General features: G+C 44.0%; 1 protein-coding gene across 7 annotated transcripts in view; it reads left to right on the top strand.

Annotated features, from left to right (window-relative positions):
• TRIO (trio Rho guanine nucleotide exchange factor) overlaps positions 1 to 24,265 on the top strand; it is a 370,719-nt gene that overhangs the window by 249,486 nt on the left and 96,968 nt on the right. For all 7 annotated transcript variants that reach the window (XM_024247673.3, XM_063724059.1, XM_063724056.1 and 4 more), the window contains exons 28-33: positions 501 to 593; positions 3,449 to 3,560; positions 5,299 to 5,489; positions 7,418 to 7,519; positions 11,170 to 11,312; positions 11,895 to 11,994. In XM_024247673.3, the coding sequence (XP_024103441.2) occupies positions 501 to 593; positions 3,449 to 3,560; positions 5,299 to 5,489; positions 7,418 to 7,519; positions 11,170 to 11,312; positions 11,895 to 11,994 (741 nt within the window). The remainder of the gene's footprint in view (positions 1 to 500; positions 594 to 3,448; positions 3,561 to 5,298; positions 5,490 to 7,417; positions 7,520 to 11,169; positions 11,313 to 11,894; positions 11,995 to 24,265) is intronic.

Here is a 24,265-nt window from a genome sequence, read left to right on the forward strand (position 1 = left end):
AGGCTTTCTGCTACAGCTTCCTCTGTTCTCCAGGCTATCTGATAACCTTTGATTATGCTTCTTACCAGTAACAAGTGTTATTGAACATCTATATGGTGCTTATTTAACCCTAAGCTCTGTGCTAGGTGCTAGCGTAAAGTGGTGAGTAGCACAGACAGGGCCTGTCTTCACAGCAAGGGATACAGCCAGCCAGCAGATCGTTGCATGTAAAGGACATAATTACAAAATGCAAAGTGCAAATCATGGCATTAAACGTGCGACTGAACAGTAATGTAGATCCTCCTGCTCCAAAATACCCCTTCCCCTCCAGAAGCAACATTTTAAAAGCAAAGAAGTTTGTGTTAATACGCTAAAAGCCTCTTAGAAAAAGGAAACTTTATTATTTCAGCATGATTAAACAGTTGTCTGGTATAGTATTTGGAAAAGTAATGTCTCTTATGGCCATGATTTAATAGTGTAGCCCTACGATAAGGCTTGTTTCTTGTTTGGTTTTAATACAGGAGATACAGCAGCGACATGGATTAGCCAATTCCATTTCTTCCTACCTTATTAAACCGGTTCAGCGAATAACGAAGTATCAGCTCCTTTTAAAAGTATGTATAATGCATCTTCAGCCTGTGAAATTTTATGAATTATGTATTATTATTTTGACATTTACTGTATATTTATATAATTACCCTGAATTTTTTGAAACACCTAGTCAATTAATTTTACTTTTTAATTCATTAGTATTTATTGCATTGCCTAATTTCTCATTGCAGGAATTAAATGAGAGCGTGTGTCATGATTATGCATCTGAACTGTACTGACTGACCCTAAACATAAAATGAGAAATCATCAGTTCTTGATATTTTAGTACCCTTAGTTCCCAGCTGTGGCTTGCTGGCTGCGGGCTAGGCATGGTGTACTTTGGTATGCTTTGCGTATGTTGACCTCCCAACAATGCTAGTCTGCAGGAATGGAAACTAGCCTCAGACTGTAAGGAGTGTGCCCAGAATCATCACTCACATCTGTTAACAGGCTCAGCTCTAAACACAGATCTGGCTGATGCCCAGGGCTTCCACTGAAGCCATGGAGAACCCACGCCCAGGAGGCTTCCTCTGTCTTGTTGCTTGTCCCTGATGTCACACCCCTCACGGCACACCTTGTTCATATAGATCACAAGTATTGGAGTCAGGCTGACCTCTGCTTTTTATTAGTTGTGAATGACTGTAATTAAAATCACATTTAAGAAAACAATAGCGATTAGTCTTGACAATAGAAAGGTAAACAAAACTTAGAATTTGTGCTAAGAGTTGTCACAAAATGTATTATATATCAGTACACATTTCCTTGACTACATAAAAATTGACAGCTTTTGTCTGGTAATGTTTAGCATACCATTTTTCTCAGCTGGTGAATGTTATTAAGCATTAAAATGTAAAAACCATGCATTCATCCCAGTGATGGTATTCTATGAATCCTGCCGTGTTCCAGGTACTGTCCTAGGCTCAACAACGGGAAGTTATTATGTAATTTGTCTAGATACAAAAGAAATTTAGAAGATGGAGTTACGAATGCCTGAAACTCTTCTTTACCCTTTTTGTTAGTAAGAAAAATCTAGAGACTGTGATAAGTGGCTATGTTGTTTTGTGAAAGTGACACTATTATGGGATTTTTCAGTTGGAAAAGCTCTCCAGTACTTTCATATCAAAATTCCATGAAGTGATTTTGTGACCATCCCTGCAGAAATATGTAGTTACTATGAATGCAAAATAAGTCAGGAAGCTAATTTGTTCATATTCAAATTTGTCCTTTGCTTTCTAATTCTACAAAGGCAGTTTACCTTTTAGTGTCCTCAAGATGTAAGGATTTTATTTTCAGCACGTAGTTCTGCTAAACTGGTGCTTAAATTTGTAAACCTCACCTTACGCTGCCAGAGGTTCTTCAGGAGAACAGTAATAAGCTCCCCAACAAGGAAGGTTTTCTGCCAGTTATCAGTTAGTAGGCTCAGTACACTGCATTTTTGAGCAGTGTTTGCCATGCTGCTTAGAATCACAGGTAAACACCATCTGGTGATGAGGGAAGGTGCCCATCGGACAGCTGAGTTCCTCTCAAGCAGCCACTGGGAGACCAGTGCTGGCTGCAGTGTCATACCTCTCTTTTGTTGACTACCAAGACACACAACACTGCTGTTGCTATTACTGACTGGTAGTAATTATTAATACACCGGTAAGAAAGTATCTTGGCTGTAATCCCAGCACTTTGGGAGGCCGAGGCGGGCGGATCACAAGGTCAGGAGATCAAGACCATCCTGGCTAACACGGTGAAACCCCGTCTCTACTAAAAATACAAAAAAAATTAGCCAGGCATGATGGCGGGCACCTGTAGTCCCAGCTGCTCGGGAGGCTGAGTCAGGAGAATGGCGTGAATCTGGGAGGCAGAGCTTGTAGTGAGCTGAGATCGTGCCATTGCACTCCAGCCTGGGCGACAGAGTGAGACTCCACCTCAAAAAAAAAAAGGAAAGTATCTTGGAGCACCAGAAGGTGAACTTACTGTTCCTGCTATCATTCATTTAATAACGGATGTTTCTCTAAATAGCTCTGCAATGTAATCACACACATAGGGCTCCCCAGAGAGATGTAATTCAACCATTAGAGCTTTTCTAAACATCCTACGTGAAAAGGAAATGCATTTGACTGTAAGTACTCATGCGGCATTTACTGTTTCTGCTGCGTGGATTGGCTGGTCCAGTTTAGATGGGGTGTTGCATTCATGGCTCCAGGGTGCAGAGTCACGCTGGGATTGTGTGGTAAATGCACAGTTGGACCTGGCATGGCCATCAGCTGTAACCAGTAGCTGATCATGTGTTACATAATAATTAAATATTTTTATTTATTGATTGATTGATTGATTTGAGACAGAGTCTTGCTCTGTCCCCCAGGCTGTGCAGTGGCACAATCAAAGAGGGAGGGTGCACCCAGGTTCATGTGATTCTCTTCCCTCAGTCTCCCAAGTAGCTGGGATTACAGGCGCACGCCACCATGCCCAGCTAATTTTTTTTTTTTTCTTTTAAAGTAGAGACGGAGTTTCACCATGTTGGCCAGGCGGATCTCAAACTCCTGACCTCAAGTGATTCACCCACCTCAGCCTCCCAAAGTGCTGGGATTACAGGCATGAGCCACCACGCCCAGCCTGTGTTTATCATTTTTGAGGCTTGATTGTTAACAGGTGTATTAATTCCATCTTAAACTGTGAATACATCTGGCTTACTCTGATTAGAACAGGACAAACCCTGCCATCCATTGGATAAAGAGGTAGTAGTTCATTTCTATGAGAACATATGCCCAGTTGACCACACTCTGTTTTTATCTTGAAAGCCATGGGCTTTCATAAACTGTTTCTGCCAAGGTCTCATTGGCAGAGCATTCTGCAGTCTTTATCTAGTTTCTGTTGTTTATCTTTGCAGGAGCTGCTGACGTGCTGTGAGGAAGGAAAGGGAGAGATTAAAGATGGCCTGGAGGTGATGCTCAGCGTGCCGAAGCGAGCCAATGACGCCATGCACCTCAGCATGCTGGAAGGTAACAGACCCTCCATACCCCAGTGTGCATTTATGCAGTTTCTAATGACACTGTTTGTAAATGGATTTCCTGAACCCTAAAAATCCCAGCTTTATGTCTCTATGCTAGTGGTTAAGAACATTTCTTAAAGAATCGGTGTCATCGCTTTTCTTAAAGAACACATAAAATGCTTCTGTACTCATTGAAAGCGTTTTCTGGTCCCTTCACTGGAAAACAGCCTCTCCACACTCTGGACTCCAGTAGTACTTTGTGTCGCTTGCTGCGGGCCACCTGCTCTCCCTGTTAGATGGATGGGTAGGTGGGTGTATGGATGGATCAAAACCCAGGACTGTAAAATCCTTAAAAGAATGTGTTGCTTCCTCATCTCTGTATCCATTGCATCACTTGCTAGAGCCTGGAACATAGTAGGCACCAGACATTTCCTTGTGTCGTTGAATTTGGTGTGTAACATGGTAAAGAGAAAATTAGATAAATATGTTTCAAAATTATAGCAATTATAATTTCCATAAATGCCTCTGTTTAAGAAAGCTCTTCCTGTGGTGCAAAGCTTGGTTCTTGCCAGGCTACACAGAGTAAGTTATAATCCTGCCCCAAATGCATTTGCTAGCCTGTGTCTTTATGGGTAACACTGAACATAGGTGCTGCTGTGGGTAATAAGACCCAAAACTCAGAGGCCAAGCAAAACAGATTTTTCTTTCTCTGATATAAAATGCTGATCTGGTATGGCAGCCCTTCATGATGTCATCCAGGACTCAGGCTGTGTTCCAGCTAGTTTCTCTCCATTCTAGTTGTTTTTCTGACTGGCTAGGCCCAGGGTGTTTCAAGACCATGCCAACATTCCATTTAGCAGGAAGTGGGGAAGAAGGTCAGGGAGGAAACTGGAGATGGGCAGGCACTAGCAGTGGTACCTGCTACTGTGCTCACTTGCCCAGAGCGTAGGTACCCGAGCTGCTTTTAACTGTGCATAGGGCTGGGGGATGGAGTGCTTATTTTGAGCAGCCCTAGTGGGAGCTTCTACTATGAGAGAAAAAAGAGAGTGGAAGTCAGGAGGTAATGGGCAGCCTCTGCCCCAGGGCTGGTTTTACTAAGCACTGGTGGCTTCATAACCAGGTGATAAAGCAGGCCACTTCCATGAAGAGAGGAGCAGTAGTGTAGTCCAGAGCACGACTGATTCACGTGCAGAATGTCACATTCAGAGGAGGGAGGGTGCACCAAGCATGGGCAGCCAGGGACTTCTCCAAGAAGCAAGACCAGGACAGGTCCTTGAAGAAAGGCTGGACCTGAGCAGAATGTCTGGGAAGGATGCTCTGGGCTGAGGAAGCAGAGAGAATCAAGACCGAGGCTGGGAAGTAGGTGGGGGCTTAGAGGAGAGTCGGAACTGTTCCAGAGGAAGAGGTTTATGTGGTGGGATGCTGCAGGAGAGAGCTGAAGAGAAGTAGAGGGTGGAACCAGATCTCAACTCTTGCAAAGGCCCACCAGAGGGATAGAACTCAAAGAATAAAGCCATGAGGAATTGCAGAATGTTTTTGAACAAAGGAAAATAAATGTAAAGTGGTGTGTTAGGAAGAATTATCCTCTGTAGGATGGGTCAGTGGTGTCGAGTCAGGATCAGATGGGAAATTCTTATCTAGGGTTGGTCGATGGGCATTTTTAAAATGTTGAAAATACTAATGCTTTCTTGTGCATCATTTTTAATTTTTCTTTTAAATTGATTTGCCTCCCTTTTTTCATGTTGTAGGGTTTGATGAAAACATTGAGTCTCAGGGAGAACTCATCCTACAGGAATCCTTCCAAGTGTGGGACCCAAAAACCTTAATTCGAAAGGGTCGAGAACGGCATCTCTTCCTTTTTGAAATGTCCTTAGTATTTAGTAAAGAAGTGAAAGATTCCAGTGGGAGAAGCAAGTACCTTTACAAAAGCAAATTGTTTGTAAGTATAGGCGTTCAGAATTGTAAGTCTAAAGGTAACACAATTGCAGTCTTTTTGTAGGTAGAGAAGAATTGTTCATCGTCTTCAGTTTAACCTCCCAATCTGTCCTGAAATGTTCAAGTCTGAATTGCGGTAGGGTTTTCATCTTCAGTGAAATTATTTGCCCCTCTAAGTCCACTAGAGGGTGCTCTGGAGTTTATAGACTTAGGAAACTTGCTTTTCTTAAATCCCGTATCGTATAACTGCAGGATAAGAAAGCATTTCATAAGTGAAATCATTTATCTCCGGTGTGATTAACTGCTTTATAAATAAAATAATCATATCTATGACTAAGTTCTTATTATAATTAATTTTCAACCATAAACATTGGAGTATATGGAAACAGCCTTACTGGGTGGCTCACTGTAGACTTACCATGCTGAGGTTTGATGTTTTTTTCATTAAAAATAAATGTATGAAATATAAATGCATAAGTAAATTTATGGTTGTTTATAACAGTGAAATGTCATTATTAGAGAAAATATACGTAAGCCAAAGTACAGTTTGAAAGATCCACAGCCCCAGCTATGTGGAGACAGCTGCCCCTTAGTGCTTGGCAGATCCAGTGATGCATTTTAATTCGTAACCTGTCATTGTACTTCTTGGCAAGAGCAACATACCTGCTGCCATTTTGTGACCACTAGCTAGCCTTACCAGCCTCCTCAAGGGCAGCATCGTCTCTGGATCCAGTGTACTTCCGTCTAACTTAGTGGGCCGTTTCTCAGAGGCTTATTCATGCAGGGTCACTGGGCAAGGCCAGGCAGAAGGGATGATTGGGTTGCACTAAGAAGGAATCATCATCCAGAAAAGAACAGAAAATGCCAAAAAGGTGGGTTTCTTTATGGCAGATCTCTTATAAATACTGGTAGATGTTTGCAATTTGGACAACTTACACATCATACTTTTTGTGATGTCCATATATAATGAAATTCCTCAACTAATAAAATGTCCCCGAGTATGGAAATCATCTGAGTAATAATCTGGAATTCACAGGTTCCAACTGATGGTTTTCATACCATTTTGTTTGGCTTATGTCGTGTTTGAGATCGTCTTTTGGATCACAGCTTGCCTGACATCATTTTAGGTCACATTCTCACTGGAAAGCAAAAAATGCTATGTTGCTGGCTAGTAATTTCATTAGCTGGCTTTAATCCGCCTTTAGAGACCAAGCTCATCTGTTTTAGCAGCCAATACGTCTTCACTTAATTTATCTTTTGGAAGTTAAGATTCCCTCAGAGGCTACCTCTGGAGCTCTGGATGATGAATCACTTCCTTTGCTGGGGTGGAGAATGCATCAGGGGGACCTTGACTGTGGGGGAGGGGCTGAAGCTATTGACCTTTCTCTGCATGCTTCCATGTTCTGCATATATTACAGAGGGATTTTGCCTCTTAGCCATTAAAATTATTGATGAAATACTAAAAGCTAATGCTATTGATAAAGAAATTGGAAAATAACTAAGCTGTTAAAACATCATTTGCCCTCTGGGAAGCTGCGTCATTAATACTGAAGAGAACATGGTGGCAGCCCTTTTGCAATCAGGAAAGACTCATTTTGCAGTTTGTTGCTTGTAAGATTGCAAATAGTCAAATCTTGATTGTCAGATAGTAGGATTTTCACATGTTGGTTTCCTTCCCCTGAATTTTTTGCTCGTTGACCTGCATTGGGGTCTCCAGTAAGAGACACTCACAGGAAGTGAAGGATGAAACCAGTCACCTGTAGCCTAAGAACACAATGTCCTCATTATAACTCACATGAGAGCTGAGATCACTAGCGATGTTCTTACAACCTAACATGGCCACAAGTAACCAAAACCTGTTTCCTTGGTCTCTGTTCTGCATCCTTCTAGAATTTTACTGTCATCTAATTGTATAATTGTCTTTTTATCCAGACCTCAGAGTTGGGTGTCACAGAACATGTTGAAGGAGACCCTTGCAAATTTGCATTGTGGGTGGGGAGAACACCAACTTCAGATAATAAAATTGTCCTTAAGGTACGTTCATTTGAAGCTGGGAATGTGCTGTTTGAAACATTTACTGTGGCCATCCATGCTTGCTTGTCCGTTGTTTTCATATTATTTTATTATTTGTTGTTGTTTGTGTGTGTGTGTGTGTGTGTGTTCTATTCAGATTGGTGACTACCACAAAAAGAATAGTGGAATGAATTCAGTTTGGTGTTCTGGTGATGAAACAATTTGAGCTAAACTTTCACTTGACTCCTGAAAGGGCAAATGAAGCAAGGTCTTTTTATACTTCTCCCATTCTTCCAGTCTTTGAATTCATTGACTCTATAAGAGGTGCAGGAAGTCAGGGTACAGGAGGAATGAGATACTGACCAAAAACTCTGATTGCGCACTTGACCTTCTGTTTCGAAAGGAAAAAGTCACCTGGTGCATTTTTGAGGACCTGTGACAGGAAGTCAAGGCCAACCGTACCCACAGTCCTTACAGGGTCCTCAGCTCTGTGGCTTAATAGTTTGGAGACAGAGAGAAAGAGGAATGATTATTAGTGACAGGGTTTGATACTGTTATGATTTAAAATTCAAAACCACTAGGGAAGCTTTAGGGTATATATAGTCTTTGGGGGAGGAAAATATCTTGGAATATTTGATTTGAACTCTGTTTTGATTATACCACCTCTCCTGGGAATGGTCAAGAGCTCTAAGGTTGTCTTATGTACTTCCCTCCTCTGTGTTTGAGAAAATACAGATGGAACTTTTGGAGCCATCTGGAAATGCCATCAGCGGCTTTGGGATGTTTGGGGGACGGTGGAGCTAAGGCTTGTCGAATACTGGGAGATGAGCCAGAGTGTAATGGGACTCTGGTGTATGAGCCTGCATGTCACCCCTTGTGTCTCTTGCATGCCTTTTCATCTCTTTGGTATTTTCAGTGACTGAGTTACTCCCCTGTACGTCAGCCTTTAGAGCCTGCTCTTCAGTGGAAGCCATTGTGTCCGTAAGATCTTTGTTCATATGTGATAGTGGGTTGTTTTGCAGTGAATGTGTGATTACCAGCCCAATGTGTTCTGGCTAGTACTGGCATAAAGCCCTATTTGATATCAATTGCACCGATAGCTAAATTTAAATAACTGTATTTTCTTCCTAAGGTTTAACATTTTAAGGTATACTCGAAACCTGAAAACTTGCAACTTATATAAACCGCTTATCCAGATGAGCTACAGTGGCAGATGCCAAAAGGTGCTTCCAAACAATAGTGACAGATACTTCAGCCAGATCTGGACTTTCATGTAGGATGTCATAAAATGCTCATGTTACAGTTGACAAATAAGACTTTTCTCAGGCTTTGACAGGTGGAAGTTTTCTAGGGAATTTTGGGTAATACCTTTCTGACTTCCAAGGAGAAAGTAAAGGAAACGATGTTCTCATTAATTTCGGGGATTGCTGCATGGTGTTGGTGTAGTGAGGCAGGCTATGGTGATGGTGGGGATGGTAGTGTAATGATGATGTAGGTGGAGGTGGTGGAGATGGTGTGGTGGTGGTGGTGGTGGCAGTGAGGGTGGAGATGGCGGTGGTCACGGCGGTATCGATGGTGGTGAGAGGGTAAGGGTGTAGAGGAAGGTAGTGGGATAGATTTGGTGATGGGGGTTTTGGTCCAGATGGTGCCAGTGGTGTAGATGGTGGTGATGAGGGTATAGATGGTGGTGGCATAGACTTTGGTGGTGCTGGTGGTGGTAAGGTTGTAGATGGAGGTCATCGTGTAGATTTTGGTGGTAGTGCTAGTACAGGCGGTGGTAGTGTAGATGGTGATGAGGGTTTAGGTGTTGATGGTGAGGGTACAGATTTTGTTGGTCTGGATGGTGTGGTTGAGAGTGTAGATGGAGATAATTTAGATTTTGACAGTAGTAAGATTGGAGATGGTGGTGAGGGTACAGGTTGTGGTGGTGAGGGTGTAGGCAGTGGTAGAAGTAGAGGTATCGTGCTGCTAGTGTGTGTGCTTATGGTGGTGGAGAACATGATGGGAATGGTGGTAATGGCGATGATGATGTCCTAATAGTTGTAAAACAAAATTTTGGTTATTTTCACTTCTCTAGTCTGGAAAGGAGAATTTTATTTTTAAGTCTTAAACAGATTGCAACTAGCCAGAGTATGAAATGAACTATCCCCTCTCTTAGCCAGGTAGGACCTTGGTATTTAGTACTTTATCTCAGTTATCTTTCTTTTACTATTTCTGAAAAACTGACATCTTTTTTCCTTGTTTAATTTCTTTAAGGTTAGGAGAATTACTCTCTGTAAGTGTAACGATCAATTCATATGAGAATTTTCTTTATTTCTGAACCATATTAACAATTTTCCTCAGTTGTTTCCAAACTCTGCCAGATGTTCTTTTGCAGGTACTTCTCTTTAGTTGACCTTCCAAATACTTCTATCAGGCATTTAAATTCCAACCAATTTGTAGTTTTTAGAAAAGTTTCTTCTCCTGAGTCACTTACTTTGCACACCCGTTCCCCGGTCACCCTGCCTCCTTCCTGTCCCCTCGCCAGAAGACATTGGCTTTCCTGCTGTCCTCTGTCACTCTGGGGAAGAGGGAGGAAGAGGCTGCCTTTACCCATCATTTTTTTTTCCCTGTCACTACCTGTTAGTAACCTTAAAGACAGGTCCTCTGGTTAAACGGTTTCTATAGAAAGAGGATAATCAATTTTAGTTTCCTTTCCCAACACGGGCTTTGATTTTCTGTTTTCAAAAACAGGATACACAGTGAGAAATGCTGGGTGCTCCCCACTTTGTGACCTCATCTACGATGAGTTATGACAGTTAGGTTAATTATAACTGCAGGGAATTGTGCTTATATCATAGGAGGTTGATATTTTCTGTGAGGAAATTAGAAAGCTGTTAGTAAGGCCCAGAACATGCAGAAAGAAAAAAAAAAAAAAACTCTTTGAGGCAGAGTTAAAAAAAAGTCTGGATCAAGTGATGCCGTGCGTGCTCAGTCCGCAGGTGCTTGCTGAGAATCTAGTCTGTGTGGTTCTCAGAGGACATTTCTTGAGAGTTGTAATGGAGTCAAGGTGAATCTGCCATCGGGGATTGGCAGTTGGTGAGCTTGGAACGTTGGGCACATTTCTTCTGTCCACACCTCAGTTGCTCATTTATAAGACAGGGCTGCGGGAGTCTCCCACCCGCAGAGTCCTCATGGGAGTGGATGACAGCATGGGAGAAGCCCTCGGCCAGGCACAGGGGGCTGCGCCGCTGTTCCCTGAGTCCAGCAGAGGAGGCCGCAGGGCTGTGGGGATTTGTACGGTTTCCTGCTGGCAGTTTGCCCGCTGCTGACCAGTGCGCAGTGTTTGCCTCAATAGCCTCAGAGGTGTTTTGGTGGCAGTGAGGGTGGCTGTGTTGGTTTATTTGCCCAGGGCTGCTTAAAAGGTCTTGGGGCTGGAGAATGATGGATTATTGCAATAGTCAGAGATCTAGAGTAATATACATGCTATAAAACAAAAAAGGTTTTGATGAAAACATATTTTTAAATAGTCATTTATTTGGTAGCATATTGAACATCGGATGTGGTTGCTTTTCTGCTGAAAAGTCATTTTGAAAATAGAAACTCAAGGAATGCAGGAAACCTGGGTGTGGTTAGTGCAAGGTCTGCAAAGGGCCCTTCCGTATCCTAAGCAATGCTAACACCTTGTTAAGGCTTCCAGTATAGAGAACAAGCAGGACTGGATAAAGCATATCCGCGAAGTCATCCAGGAGCGGACAATCCACCTGAAGGGAGCCCTGAAGGAGCCTATTCACATCCCCAAGACCACTCCCGCCACAAGACAGAAGGGAAGGAGGTGCGTGCCTGGGCGCCACTGGAGGTTTGTGGATGTGGGAGGGAAGGGCGAGGCGGTGTTAGCTCACCCTGCTTCAAAAATCCTTTCTCTCAAACATTTTGAGGAATATGTTTTTAAAATTGCCATTTGTGGATAACATCATTCCTAGTGATGAAACTGCTTTGTCAGAGATAAGAGCCTCTATTGGCTTAGAGTAAACGAAGGGCTGTGTGCAAACCTCTGATTGTTTTGCGTTTCTTACCCCGAGCACCATACAGGGCACATGTCTAAGTCATGCACATGACCTTGGATAAGTTATAAAGCATCGAGATGATGTCATTTTCTCATTTTTAAAATGGCAACGATCATATCAACTACATTTTATGGTGATGGGAATCCAACAGGATGATATATTTTAAATGCTCAGCACAGTGCCCAGCAGAAAGCCCGTGCTCAGTGAAGGGTGCCTTAACCATTGTCTGCATCCTGGCAGCAGCAGGCACTCGCGAAGGCTGATATGCATCTCATTAAACAAATCAGTTGCTTCTCCAGTGACCGCCAGCTCAGCAGTGTCAGGAACTAAAAGTTTCTTTGCACCGCCAGGGATGGAGAGGATCTGGACAGCCAAGGAGATGGCAGCAGCCAGCCTGATACGATTTCCATCGCCTCACGGACGTCTCAGAACACGCTGGACAGCGATAAGGTGAGTCACTGCTGGCACTTTGTGTGTGGAGGGGAATGTGGCTAGTCTCTGCTCAAAGCAGCCCCCTCCTTTCTGTTACTCACAGTTTGTCATCAACATTTTCAAGCAGTTGATACGTGCCAGGAGTAGTGCCAGGATCCTGTGGTGGAGCAGAGACTTGGGGGATTGTGGTGAGAAGACGTGAACCCTGAGGATTCAGGAGAAATCATTCAACTCTTTCCATCCTGTCCTTTGCTGGTGCCAAGGGTGTTACGGGACATTCGAGGGCAGCATACTTAGACTTTTTAATCTTATTCCTAAGCAGAAGAACCTATCATTTAAAATAAAATCCTAAACAGAACACCAGCATATGTTTTAATTTAGGATCTTTAAGATGGACAGCCCCCCTCCAGCTACTAGGGGGGACACAAGATGGAAATAAAGAGTGTTGCTTACAGGTTCTGGGGATCACACGGCACCCCTGGAGGACAGGAAGCATGTGGGGAGAGAGGAGTCCTTGGGCCAGGCCCCTTATTGCGTCCAGGACATTATCCAAACAGGTTTGGCACAGGGCATCTCAATCTGTGGGCTTAGAGCAAGCAGGCACGAGTTTCAGGAGGTCATGTTGTGACTAGGAAGTTGTCACTCTGTCATATCTGCACAGTCCACATGAGGTGCGAGTGTCAGCAGGGCCAGTTAAGCAGGTCTTGTATGGCTGTCCCTTAGAGGAGTGGTCACCAGAAGGAAGTTCTGTGAAGCAGCGATCAGGAACTACCACGCTGAAGGCCTGGGAGGAGATGCTTCTGTTATGAGAAAGTCCAGCTTCTCTGGGTTCATAGTGATGCCAAGGCAACGTAAAATAGTAAGAACTCATGGCAGTGTAGAAGCAGAGCTGCTCTGATGGAAGTGGGGGCCGTGGCCCTGAGATGCCCTCTCAGAACCATAGTGTGCAGCAGAACATAGAAAACCTGCCCTGGAATTGGCAACAGTGATGACCACTGTGAGCTAGATCTGATTTTTATCAAAAACGTTTGTGTAGGTATATCTTCTTCAAAAGCAGCCTAGGGTATCTCATGATTTTGTCTGATATTATCCAAAAAACCCACAAAGTAAATTGCTAGTAGAATTTGGAATCCTGGGTTTACATGATGGACAAAAGACAAAATGTTCTCTGTCAGCCAGTGGGGAACATTGATCTTAATGAAGTCTTCTGTTCCTGCCAAGATTAGTGTGTTGTGTTATATTCCTAGAATGCTAGACTGAATTCTTTTTTAAAAAATTGACAGTAAATAGGGGGTTTATTTATGAGCCCAGAATTGTTGAGCTTCTGATTCTCCAATGCAAGTCAGACCTCATTTCATGAGACCTTTGTCCCCATCATGAGACCTGGGAGTCTGTTCTCTGCACATCTTTCCGCAGCCCACTCATTGGTAGGAAGGAACAATGCCCTGACCTCACCGTCCTTGGTAATTGATTCAGACAGATGACAGAGTCCAGTATTTGGAAGGTTATTTCCGTGGCACATCTTTTAGTCCCAGACTGGGCTTTTCTCACTTGGTTTTGCAGAAGGATTCATGATACTTAATGTTCTCATTTCTAGGACAGGAGTAAGTAGATTTAAAATACTGCTCTGCTGCAGTGATTTTATTTTCAATATCCTAGTTTAAGTGATTAGATTTTTTTTCTCATTATACTTTTTGGGTTCACTAAATAATAGATCCTAGGACTTAGAGTGGTTAGAATGACAAGACCAGAGAGTAAAAAGAATTTCTCATTTTATTTTGTTCAAGGCCCTGTGTATTGGCATTCAGCAAATATTTCTTGGTGTGTAGTAAAAAGAAATAAGATAAATGACATGTTCAGGCATCTGATGCCTAATAGCATTTCTCCCCGAGACCCCACCTATGGGCATTGAGGTTAAAGAAATAAAGTTTGAGCTTGGAAACACTTTGTTAGAGTAATATTGATAAATTTTTAATTTTATTTTACTTTTTAATAAAGTAATCAAGGGGATTATCTGGTGAATTTCCATGAGGCTGCCACCTGAAAGGAAAGTTGAATCATAGTTGCTCAAGTGTGTGGGAAAGTGGCCTGCATTCAGGGCATTTCCAGACTGTTTGAGATCACCGTCAAGCCCCAAATTCCCATTCTTAAGATAAACTCCTAGGGGTCTGCTCTGGATTTCCCCTAGACATGAGTTCAAAAGTTTATTCTTTTTTTAAAAAAAAAAAAAAAGTAAATTTTTTGAATGAAATTGCTAAAGAACTAAGTGGAAAAGTTAGCTTTGGAGGGTTCCTTTTTTGGAAGTTGGTCTAAGAGGCAAGGGTAACTTGTTTCCTCGGGTAGTTTATGGATAAATGGGTGCCTGGGAGTCTGGAAATGACCCCTCTATCCAGGAAGGGGCTCTGGAGTCTCCAGTTCATTCTTCCGGACAGAGTTGCTGGTGCCACGACTTATCTCCTGCGTGTGGAGAATTCCTTGGCTGGTACCCACCTCCTCTCAGCCCCAGCACAGCCCTTGGCCCCTAAGGTGCATGGCTGATTGGGATTCCCCAGCAGCTTGAACAGAAATAAGTCTCTATCCTGGAGTTAGGAGTAGTGAAATTAGCACGACTTCACATCTGTTATAGCATATTAGGGAGGGCTTACGCGAACTGGGAATACAGTAAATTGTATTTGTATCCAACGAGAGAGGAAGAATAAATCACTACCAGAACAGTATAGGTTTGCCAAAAAAAAAAAAAAGGCAAATTTTACCCTAGCAGTCCACTAGGTTATGAAAATGTTAACAAAACTCCCTATGAGATACTCTATCTGTGAAAATAATTCACCAGTTTCTCTTGACCTCATCTGATGTGTTGTCCCTAAACTTCACTCCTGAGCTCAGAAATCCCTGAAGGGTCGGTCGGCCGGGTGCGGTGGCTCACGCCTGTAATCCCAGCACTTTGGGAGGCCAAGGTGGGCAGATCACGAGTTCAGGAGATCGAGACCATCCTGGCTAACATGGTGAAACCCCGTCTCTACTAAAAATATAAAAAATTAGCCGAGCGTGGTGGCGGGCGCCTGTAGTCCCAGCTACTCTGGAGGCTGAGGCAGGAGAATGGCATGAACCCAGGAGGCGGAGCTTGCAGTGAGCCAAGATCAGGCCACTGCACTCCCACCTGGGTGACAGAGCGAGACTCCATCTCAAAAAAAAAAAAAAAAAAGAAAAAAATCCCTGAAGGGTCTCTCCTGCCAGTTCCACCATTGCCTCTCCAGCCCCGCTCCTGGGAGGCTCTTTCTTACTGAGGACCGCAGCCTGCCACGCAGCGACACTCACCCTGGTATTCTCATGGTTGTTAACCATCTTGAAGGAATGACACTCCGGACTCAGTTTCTTAAACAGACCTGGTGAATTTTCTTAATGCCACTTGCTGAGAGCATCGGTCCTTAGTAGGCTCTAAAGCACAGAAAGGATGAAATGTCGTCTCATGAGAACACAGCGGGTGTCTTATTCTGTTCTGGAGACCTGCATTTGGGATTAAACGGCGAATGAGACTTGCCAATAAGTCAGAATTTGGAATTTGGAGAGGACGTACCCATGCAGCCTTACAAACAAGAAGGTGCACGTTTGCTGTCCACGTGTGCCTGCATTTGTGTGTGCTCTGCTTCTGTGAGGTTTTTGCTTAGCCATCTCCCTCCTTATGCCTCTCCAGTAGAACAGTTGAGGGTCATTAGATGACTCAAGAATACATTTTGAAAATCAAGGACTCCATCCTTTCCCTAGTCAGTCTGCAAAATGCACTGTCCCTCTGAACTAGGCTTAACCAGCAACCCCATCTCCGGTGACGGTAATTTTCCTGAGTCTCGAAGTTCTTTCTGCCCTACGTAGTTTAAGTTTAAGCAGCCTTTGATAACGCAGGCAGATGGATCTGGCAAGGGAAATCACTTAACGACATTCTGCCTGTTTGACTTAATTTATGATGTCTGTTATTAGTTAGTTGTTATCATGGAATTTGGTTTCATTTCAGAAACTGGGTGGGGGGATGTTTTTGACTCGGCCTCTTGGAGAATTCTGAAGGCAAAAGTTATCTGCCAGGGCTGTTAGTAATTCTCAGATGAGGCACACAAGGTTTAGGGAGAGTGAAGGAGGGGCCCTGGAGACGCCCTCTTTCCAGGGAGCACTGTCAGCAGAGCGGGGTTAGCCAGGCCACGGCCATGAGCCACAGTCCCCAGCAGCACGTTTCCTACTTTGAAAACATCAGTTTTAAAATATGCCTTCTCTTTGTTCCAGAAGTGAATTTAGTACTGATTCTTGCTGATCTCCATGGTACTTAACCTGATACAGTGATCTTATGAAAATATAATTTGGATTCCAAAGAAATCAAGCGCTTTCCATATTCTTATCTCATCTGTCCTGAGTGCATCTCCCTGCGGTAGGGAGGAGAGCGCTGAGCCAGGCCTGGGGCACTGCAGAGATCCAGGCCCTCTGCAAGGCCTCCCAGCAGCAGAGGGCCACAGCCAGACACAGAACATGCATTTAATCATCTGTCATTTTCCAGGCCTTATTATTTCATGCAAGAGCTGAATTTGGAGCTCAGTATTTTTACTAAAGAAACATCTTTAAAAATTTTTTCCCTGTCTCTTCCTTATTAGTCTGTGATTTATAATCACTAAACTAAAATCCATATTACAAAGAAAATAGAAAACGTGGAACTCAAACTGTATTGTAGAACAAAGCATCTTGAGACCAACATGGAAAAATGGCCGAGGTGAGATGAGGTATCCTGTGGAAAAGCCGGCCCGAGCCAGCAGGGCCCAGGTGTGAGCTGTCTTTCGAATCTTAAGCCGTATGGTTCTTATTTCTAATGAGTGAGAAATTCCGTTGAGACTGATAACTTCATGTGGAACCCCCGTACCAAGCTTATAACATGAATATATGGATTCACATATTTAAAAACATAACTGGTTTCAGTCACTCCTTTTTTAAATTCCTGAGGCAGGATCTCACTTTGTCGCCCAGGCTGGAGTGCAGTGGTGTGATCAGAGTTCACTGTAGTCCTGAACTCCTAGGCTCAAGTGATCCTTGCCTGGCCCCCCAGGTAGCTAGGACCATAAGTGTACACTACTATGCCTGGCTAGTTTTTTTTTTATTTTTGTAGAGACAGGATCGAACTGTGTTTCCCAGGCTGGCCTCAAACTCCTGACCTCAAGCAATCCTCCCACCTCAGCCTCTCAAAACACTGGGATTATAGTCGTGAGCCCCACTGCATCCAGCCAGTTTCAGTTATTCTTAATGAAGCCTTAGCACTGTGTTGGAGACGTGAGGTTCTATATATTGTTTTTTCTTTTCTTTCTTTTTTTTTTTTTTTTTTTGAGATGGAGTCTCACTCTGTCTCCCAGGCTGGAGTACAGTGGCACGACCTTTGCTCACTGCAACCTCCGCCTTCCAGGTTCAAGTGATTCTCCTGCCTCAGCCCGCCTTGTAGCTGAGATTACAGGCATGTACCACCACACCCAGCTAATTTTTGTATTTTTAGTGGAGATGGGGTTTTGCCATGTTGGCCAGGCTGGTCTCGAACTCTTGACCCCAGGTAATCCACCTACCTCGGCCTCCCAAAGTGCTAGGATTACAGGCGTGAGCCACCATGCCCAGCCAGGGTTCCATGTATTTTAAAATTTAGAAAAGCAATCAGCTCTTTCTGTCAAGTGACGTTCTACACTCCAGGAACTTGGTTGGACTTACATACATTGCAGCGTCGAGGTAGTATGTAAAGTAGTTAATGCCAATACATTTTGAAATATGGCCTAATTCACCATCTTGGGTAAGAGTGTATATCTATCTAACGATGCTTGCATTCAGCCTCCCGAGGTTGTCTTGCAATCCTGCATTCTGCCTCTATTCACCGCATGGAAGGTGTAGGGCTGTGTGGCCAGGCACAAAGGTGCCCCACACCCTCCCCTCTGGCTGGAGCTGCTCAGAGAGGATGCTCTCTGCCTCCTGGCCAACCCAGGGCTCTGAGTTTCCCAGGACCTCAGATAAGTTTGCCCCATGTAAGCATGAAATTGAGTCATTTAATTCAGAAGCCTTTTCCACAGGATGGTGCTTATTTTAACGTCCTTTATAAAGAGCACTCCCAACCGCAGTTGACCTTCCTCTGCTCAGAGTGTATCTGGCAGTGGCATAGCATATACAACACACCTAAGATCAGGCAATCAAAAGCGAGGATGTACCCACCAGCAAACCTCTGGCCTCTGCCTCAGCAGCTGGTGGTCTTGGGCAAGTCACCTCACCTCTCTGAACCTCAGTTTCCTCATCTGTAAATGGGGATGATAGTACTGCTCATGTATAATATATTTAGATCAGTGACTAGCATGTTCTAAGCACTGAATAAATATTCAGTTTCTGTGTCTCCGTTATACAGATGGCTTCCTCCTGCCTCACTCGGGCTGTTGGCCGGCATTGCTGCTGTTGCAGGTTACTGTCAATTTCAGCCTCCCCTTCCTTCATCTGCATACTCGTGGGGCTACAGTGGATTTAGCTGTTGATTGGATTGTGCTTGTTAGGATCTGGAAGCTGTCCTAAGAATGAAATGCTCTACTTCAGTGCCTGGCCTGATGAATTGTGCTGGCTCAACTGCAAAATTCTGTGTGTGGAATGGGCACAATTACTGCAGAAGGGGGAGAGTCTTGCGTAAAGCACCTTTCCAGCTGTTCATCTTTCATCCTAGCTGCATGCGTATACAGTGACCTAATATTCAAAGGGTGGGTTCATTTATTCTCAGATATGTATTGGCCACCCATTGTGTGCCGTCACCATGATAGGCATTCAGCGCACAAGAATGAATGAAGGAGACAGAGCCCCGCTCCCCTGGCGAGCTCTGAGTGATGGGTTCCGTGTGACGTCTGCTTCCTTCTTTTACTCATCTTTGTTTTCTGTTTTTCTAAGTGATGTGGCTTTTTGTAGTATTTTTTAGATGAGTTTTTTAAGTTCTCTCATAAAACTACAAACTGAATGTCATCTTTGATCATTTCAGTTATCCAATCAAAAACAAAATCCCCCAGGCAGAAGTAGAAAGCCTCAGTTCTAAGAAAAGACAGACTTTTTTTTAAGTTTGGTTAGAAATGTTACAAATTAAGTGTTTGTAAAATAGTAGAGCACTGAAAAGTGCTATTTAATGTAAATTTTACACAACATGATCGAAGTTACAGTTGGAGACAGTGATAAAGTTATGATTCATACTTGAAGCAGGTATTTATTCTGATTGCTCTTCCTGATGAGGGCCCAGTCAGCTAGTTAACATTAGCTGGTTGAGGTCAGCTAGTTAACGTTAGATCGCAGATCATTGTCCCTCCATGAAAGACAAAAAGAGGTATTTCAAATTAAGTTTCCTGAATAAAAGATTGCTTTGGTCACTCAGGAAATACAGCCAACAGGTTTCTTTGGGTTAAATTGTCCTAAGAAGTGTCTTGCTTTCCAGAGCCTAGGGGAGTACACTAAGTGAGGCAGTGTTTTTCAACTGCTTGCTTCTTCCCCGCACTCGTTCCTTTTTCCACTTCATAGCCAAAAAGCGTTTACCTGGCATGCCGCAGGGCCACCTGTAGGGCCTGCACAGCACCTCCGGCATTTCTCAATGGAATATGCTAAATGCAAGAATACAACGTTGGTCCAGGTGAGCTTCTGTGAACCCTTGAAGCCTAATGCATGGGAGCTGCCATGTCTCTGGTTTGCCTAACCTTTTTAGTTGTATCTTTTAAATGCAGCCTTTTTTCATCTATTTCATTCTAATTCATGTATATAACATAACACACTCAAGTCTTCCAAGATCAGTTTTCACATCAGAAAAGCAGTGTGTGAGCATGTGAGTAGACAGTGGAGGGACTGGCATCCTCAAACACTGTCCTCACTCATTCTTTTCCAGATACAGTGTTGAGTATGGTAAGCTGCTGGTTTTGAAAACGTTTTTTCTCACAGATTTTTTTTCTTTACTTTAATTGTGGTTTAAAAAAAAGTAACATAAAGTTTACCGTCTTCACCATTTTTACGTCCTCACAGGTTTCTTTCTGTACCCCTAGTGTGTCGGAGCCTATCACAATAGTCCTTCTCTTTTAAACTCTAAGTGGCAGATTTTAGTGAATGCTTCTTCTTGGAATTTGACCTTATGTAAAGCAGCTTGGGTGTTGGCGTGAGGACGGAGGGCCTGTTGTTCACGTTAGAACAGCTGCTGATCAGCCCCAGTCTCCATGAAGTTGCCCTGTGGAGAAGCGTGGGTGGGTGAGAGCCTGGGGCATAATAGCATTGATTAGGGAAATTGTTCTGGCTGCCTATAGTTACCCTTTTTTGTAACCATTGCTAGCAATAGCACTGTACTCTCTAATTCCCTTTAACCAAGTAATCATTTTTTGGCCTACTCTGTGTGAAACCTTCACGGAACCGCAAGACCCTTTTGTGAGGTTTCTGAATGACTGAACTGTAGTGGGCTGTAGGATGTGACGGTTCACGGGAGTTAATACACTTTGTTCTTTAGGGGAAAATGGCTTTTATTAGGCCACATTCCCCTTTTGCTTTTGAATTGCTCTCAGAAAATTGATCAAAACCTACCTGCAGTTGATCTTTACCACATTAGACTCCTGTTCTTGAAGTAGAATTGTTTGCAGCAAAGACTGCATCACCCACCATACCAGTCCGAGAGAGCCCCTCTTCCTCAGGCAGAGCTTGCCCCAGAACTCATCGCAGAGCTTGGTAATTCAAACCAGGTATTGCCGCTGTCTATCGAGAGCCATATGTTCTTGAGCCATACATGCCTCATTGTAGTGTCCAGGGCGGGGGTGTTTTGAGGAGCAAAGGAAGACGTGACAACTCGCAGTGTGAGAAGTCCCCAGCCACAGCTCTTGTTAGTTACAGCCATTAACTGCGTTCATGCAAGACAGTGATATGACATGGTTTCTTTGGAAAACATGAAAAGTAGAATTCTGTTCTGTGTGGTAATTGTTGAAGGTTCACATGCTTGCAACCAGAGATGAGTATTTCATTCTCTTGGGTGAAACACAGTAAGTTGTTTATTATCAGTCATTCTGGAAAGAATTCAGGAAAGGAACCGATTTGATTTTGCTAATTGTCCATATGTCTGGGCCTAAAGAGGGACGTGGTATAGTCTTTGGAGGAGGCACATCGGTGGTGGGTCCCTGGCCCCTGGTCCAATTAAGGCTGTTTTGTTGTCATGCTTGTTAGTCACCACATTCATTTTTTTAATAGTGAAAAGTTGAAAGGTTTAAAAAAATCTGTCTTCTGATATGAATCTCGCAAGTGTTAATGTGAGTCGTGGAAAGTGAGATTTTCACAAATTGCAATCCTAAATTCAATGCATGAGGTGGGAGCCCATGATAGAAACCCATTAAATATATAGAAGCAACGAAGATACTGTGAGAACTTGCACAAAATATGGTTAGAAAGAAAAGGGAATTTTTAAACTAGATAAATAAAATGGTAACTCTTTCAACTGAGGGTAGAAATTCTCTGAAAGCCAAGACCTCCATCAGACGTAACATTCAAGATAGTGGCTGAATGTTTTCTAGTTTGGAATTTAATTTTTCTTAAAAAGCAGTAACGATTTGCATTGCTTCCTCAAAATAGTTATTACAAGTCTTTTGTACACAGAAAAGTTTTTTTTTTAATTAGCAAACCTGGTTTCAAAGATGTTTTGCAGCAAGGAGTTAAAAATATTCAAATGTGAGCATTGAGGTGCATCCCCAGGACAGCTTTTCTCTGGGCTAGAAAACACCCATTTAATCCTCCCCTATGGGGCCTCTCTTTTTGGGTAAAGCCAGTTGATTTACTGGGAGATGGGAAGATTTTTAAAATAATTGTAGCGCCGTTTGAAATATTCTGTTGTTGGATTTTCTTAACAAGTTCTCAAAAGCCTTTAAAAAGGAATTTTAACTTTGTATATGATTCTTTGGCAGAACATGCTTGATTTTTATTTCTTATGTGCTGTCAAGTACACAGATGTTTCCAATAGTTTTTGATTACTCTTTAAGGGCCTAAAAAATCAATGCCAGAAATAAAGTCTAGCTTAATCCTCCTTCCTGGGCAGCCCCACTCTCCCCTTCCCACCCTTCCCCCATCTGCAGCCCATGGCTTTGAGCCGTCTGGAAAATTAATAAGCCTCTGGAGAGTGAGGCAGCCAGAGGGCAGGTGATGAGACAGTGCACTTCCCAGCGTCTGGGAGTGGGGGCTGCTGGAAGAATGTCAGGGAAGCCCAGTGGGTTTCTGCTGGGAGCTTCTCACATGCGCTCAGTGAAGCAGCGGGTGGCATCACTGGGGAGCTCTAGCCAGACTCGGAGGCCTGGGAAGGGCAGGTCCAAGGGGCCATGGCAATCTGGACCCTCCTTCGGGGCCTGCAGACCGGTCCTGTGTTCCCGGAACAGGAAGCACCCCAGCTCTAAGTCACAGGACCACTCTGTGAGTGTGGTTCTACAAGGAGAGTTCTTTTCCAGGCTGGGCCTCTGCCTTTGAGCTTTTAACATTAGCATCTTTGACTGTTCAGAGACCTGTAAAATTTAGCATAGGTTTTCCACGAAGAAGTTTTAAGATTGAGAAGGGGATTTATGAAAATTTTCCTTGTGGCCTAGCAAAGCTGATTCACTTTGTCAATACTGTGCTTCATGGTGGAAGAGTTTGATTTTGTTTTGATCTTTGTGGTTGTCTGGTGGACATGTGTTTCTTATTCTGAATATCTGAACTTTCTCTTAAAAGATAGGCTCCTACAATAGGAGGATAATCAATAGCACAGAGCATGCAGAGGCTCCAAGAGGTCCTCAGCACAAGGGGACAGCCCCAGAACACAGCGGGAGTGTGAGCCATCGGAGGATGTGCAGGCTCCTGGGTCTCTGGATGTGGGCTTGCTCAGTGGAGTCCCAACAGGAATGTTTCCCAGCAGGAGGCTGAGCCATTTCCTCCTCCCTTCTCTCACTCCCACAGCCAGCCCCATAGCCCGCAGCACACTCTTGTGTCCCTGTGGTTTGTCTGGGCTACTGCCCTTTAGCAAGAGGCGACAGGGGAGAGCTGAGTGTCTGCAGGCTAAGCACAGGCATAGTGAGCTCCTGAAGCCAGTGAGGAAAATCCAGGCTTCGTTTCGGGTTTTCAAATGCAGTGCCTTCATTTTTAGAGCATATGTATCTTTTCTTTTTCATTTCACAAATATTTGAATGCTAGCTGGATGCAGAGCACAGTGCGAGGCAGGCTGAGGAGGAGCCCCACTCCTAACAGCTTCTCTGAGTCACATGCCTACCACCATTGGCACTGGGGGACTCAGGGTAACTGTGCCCAGCCCCATCTCCGCCCTCCCAGTCCAGGGATGGAAAGTTCACAGAAGAGTAGGGTGAGCCTGCTTCTGGTGATGAAGGCAGACACACACACGTGTAACTCCAGCTATGGCTCACTTCAGAATTGAGGTACCATGGAGGACAGGCACGAGAAGGACTTCTTGGAGCCAGTGGGGAGCTTAGAATAGAGGGGACGTGGGGGCTTTCAGCAAGAGGGATGGTATGGGCCACTTACAGGCAGGACCCCTCAGGAGGAGGAGGGAGGTGCTTCTGGACGCTGGGGGGACTTTTGCATCCTCTGCTAAGGCCTTTGTGTGTGAGGGTTTTGCATAAGAGGATGACGTGTTTTTAGAAGGTCTCCTGCCAGCAGTGTTTAGATGGCTTGGAAGGAGAACCTGGAGACTGTCAGGGAGGCCGCTTAGGAGCTCCTGCAGGACCCAGTGAAGTGATTGGTATGGGAGTGCCGAGAAAGGAAGTGATCGGAGAGCCGCCCAACATCTGTTCCACAGCATTTGGAGGGAATAGAGTGGGGTTTTTTAGCTTGAGTGACTTGATGGTGATACTCTTACCCAAAAGACAACACCGGAAGAAAAAGAGATTTAGGGGGTGGGAGGGCGTGATGAGTCATGTCCTAGACTCTGCATTGAGGGGACAGGGAAGCATCCAGTTGCCCAGCAGGGATCAGAAGTAGTCTGCGATTGGGACGCTTGCTCGGGAGGAGTCAGCTTGAGGGTGTGGTTGAAGAGTCCCTGCAGGGGGACAGCAGCAGAGACAGAACCTGGGACAGTCCAGAGACCGGGAGCTGCTCTCAGGATTCTTATGTAGAAAAAAAAATGAAAAGATTCTTAGGTAGGAGGGATGTTAATGAGCACATGAGCCCTGTCCCCACGGAGTTTACTAAGGGAACACACACCAGGCCTTAGGCCATCTGAAGCAGACAGTCATGAGAAGACCATGCGCTTGTTTTGTGTGTGTTGTTAGAGAGTTTA

Source organism: Pongo abelii, chromosome 4 (assembly GCF_028885655.2).
Source record: "Pongo abelii isolate AG06213 chromosome 4, NHGRI_mPonAbe1-v2.0_pri, whole genome shotgun sequence".
NCBI classification, from domain to species: domain Eukaryota; kingdom Metazoa; phylum Chordata; class Mammalia; order Primates; family Hominidae; genus Pongo; species Pongo abelii.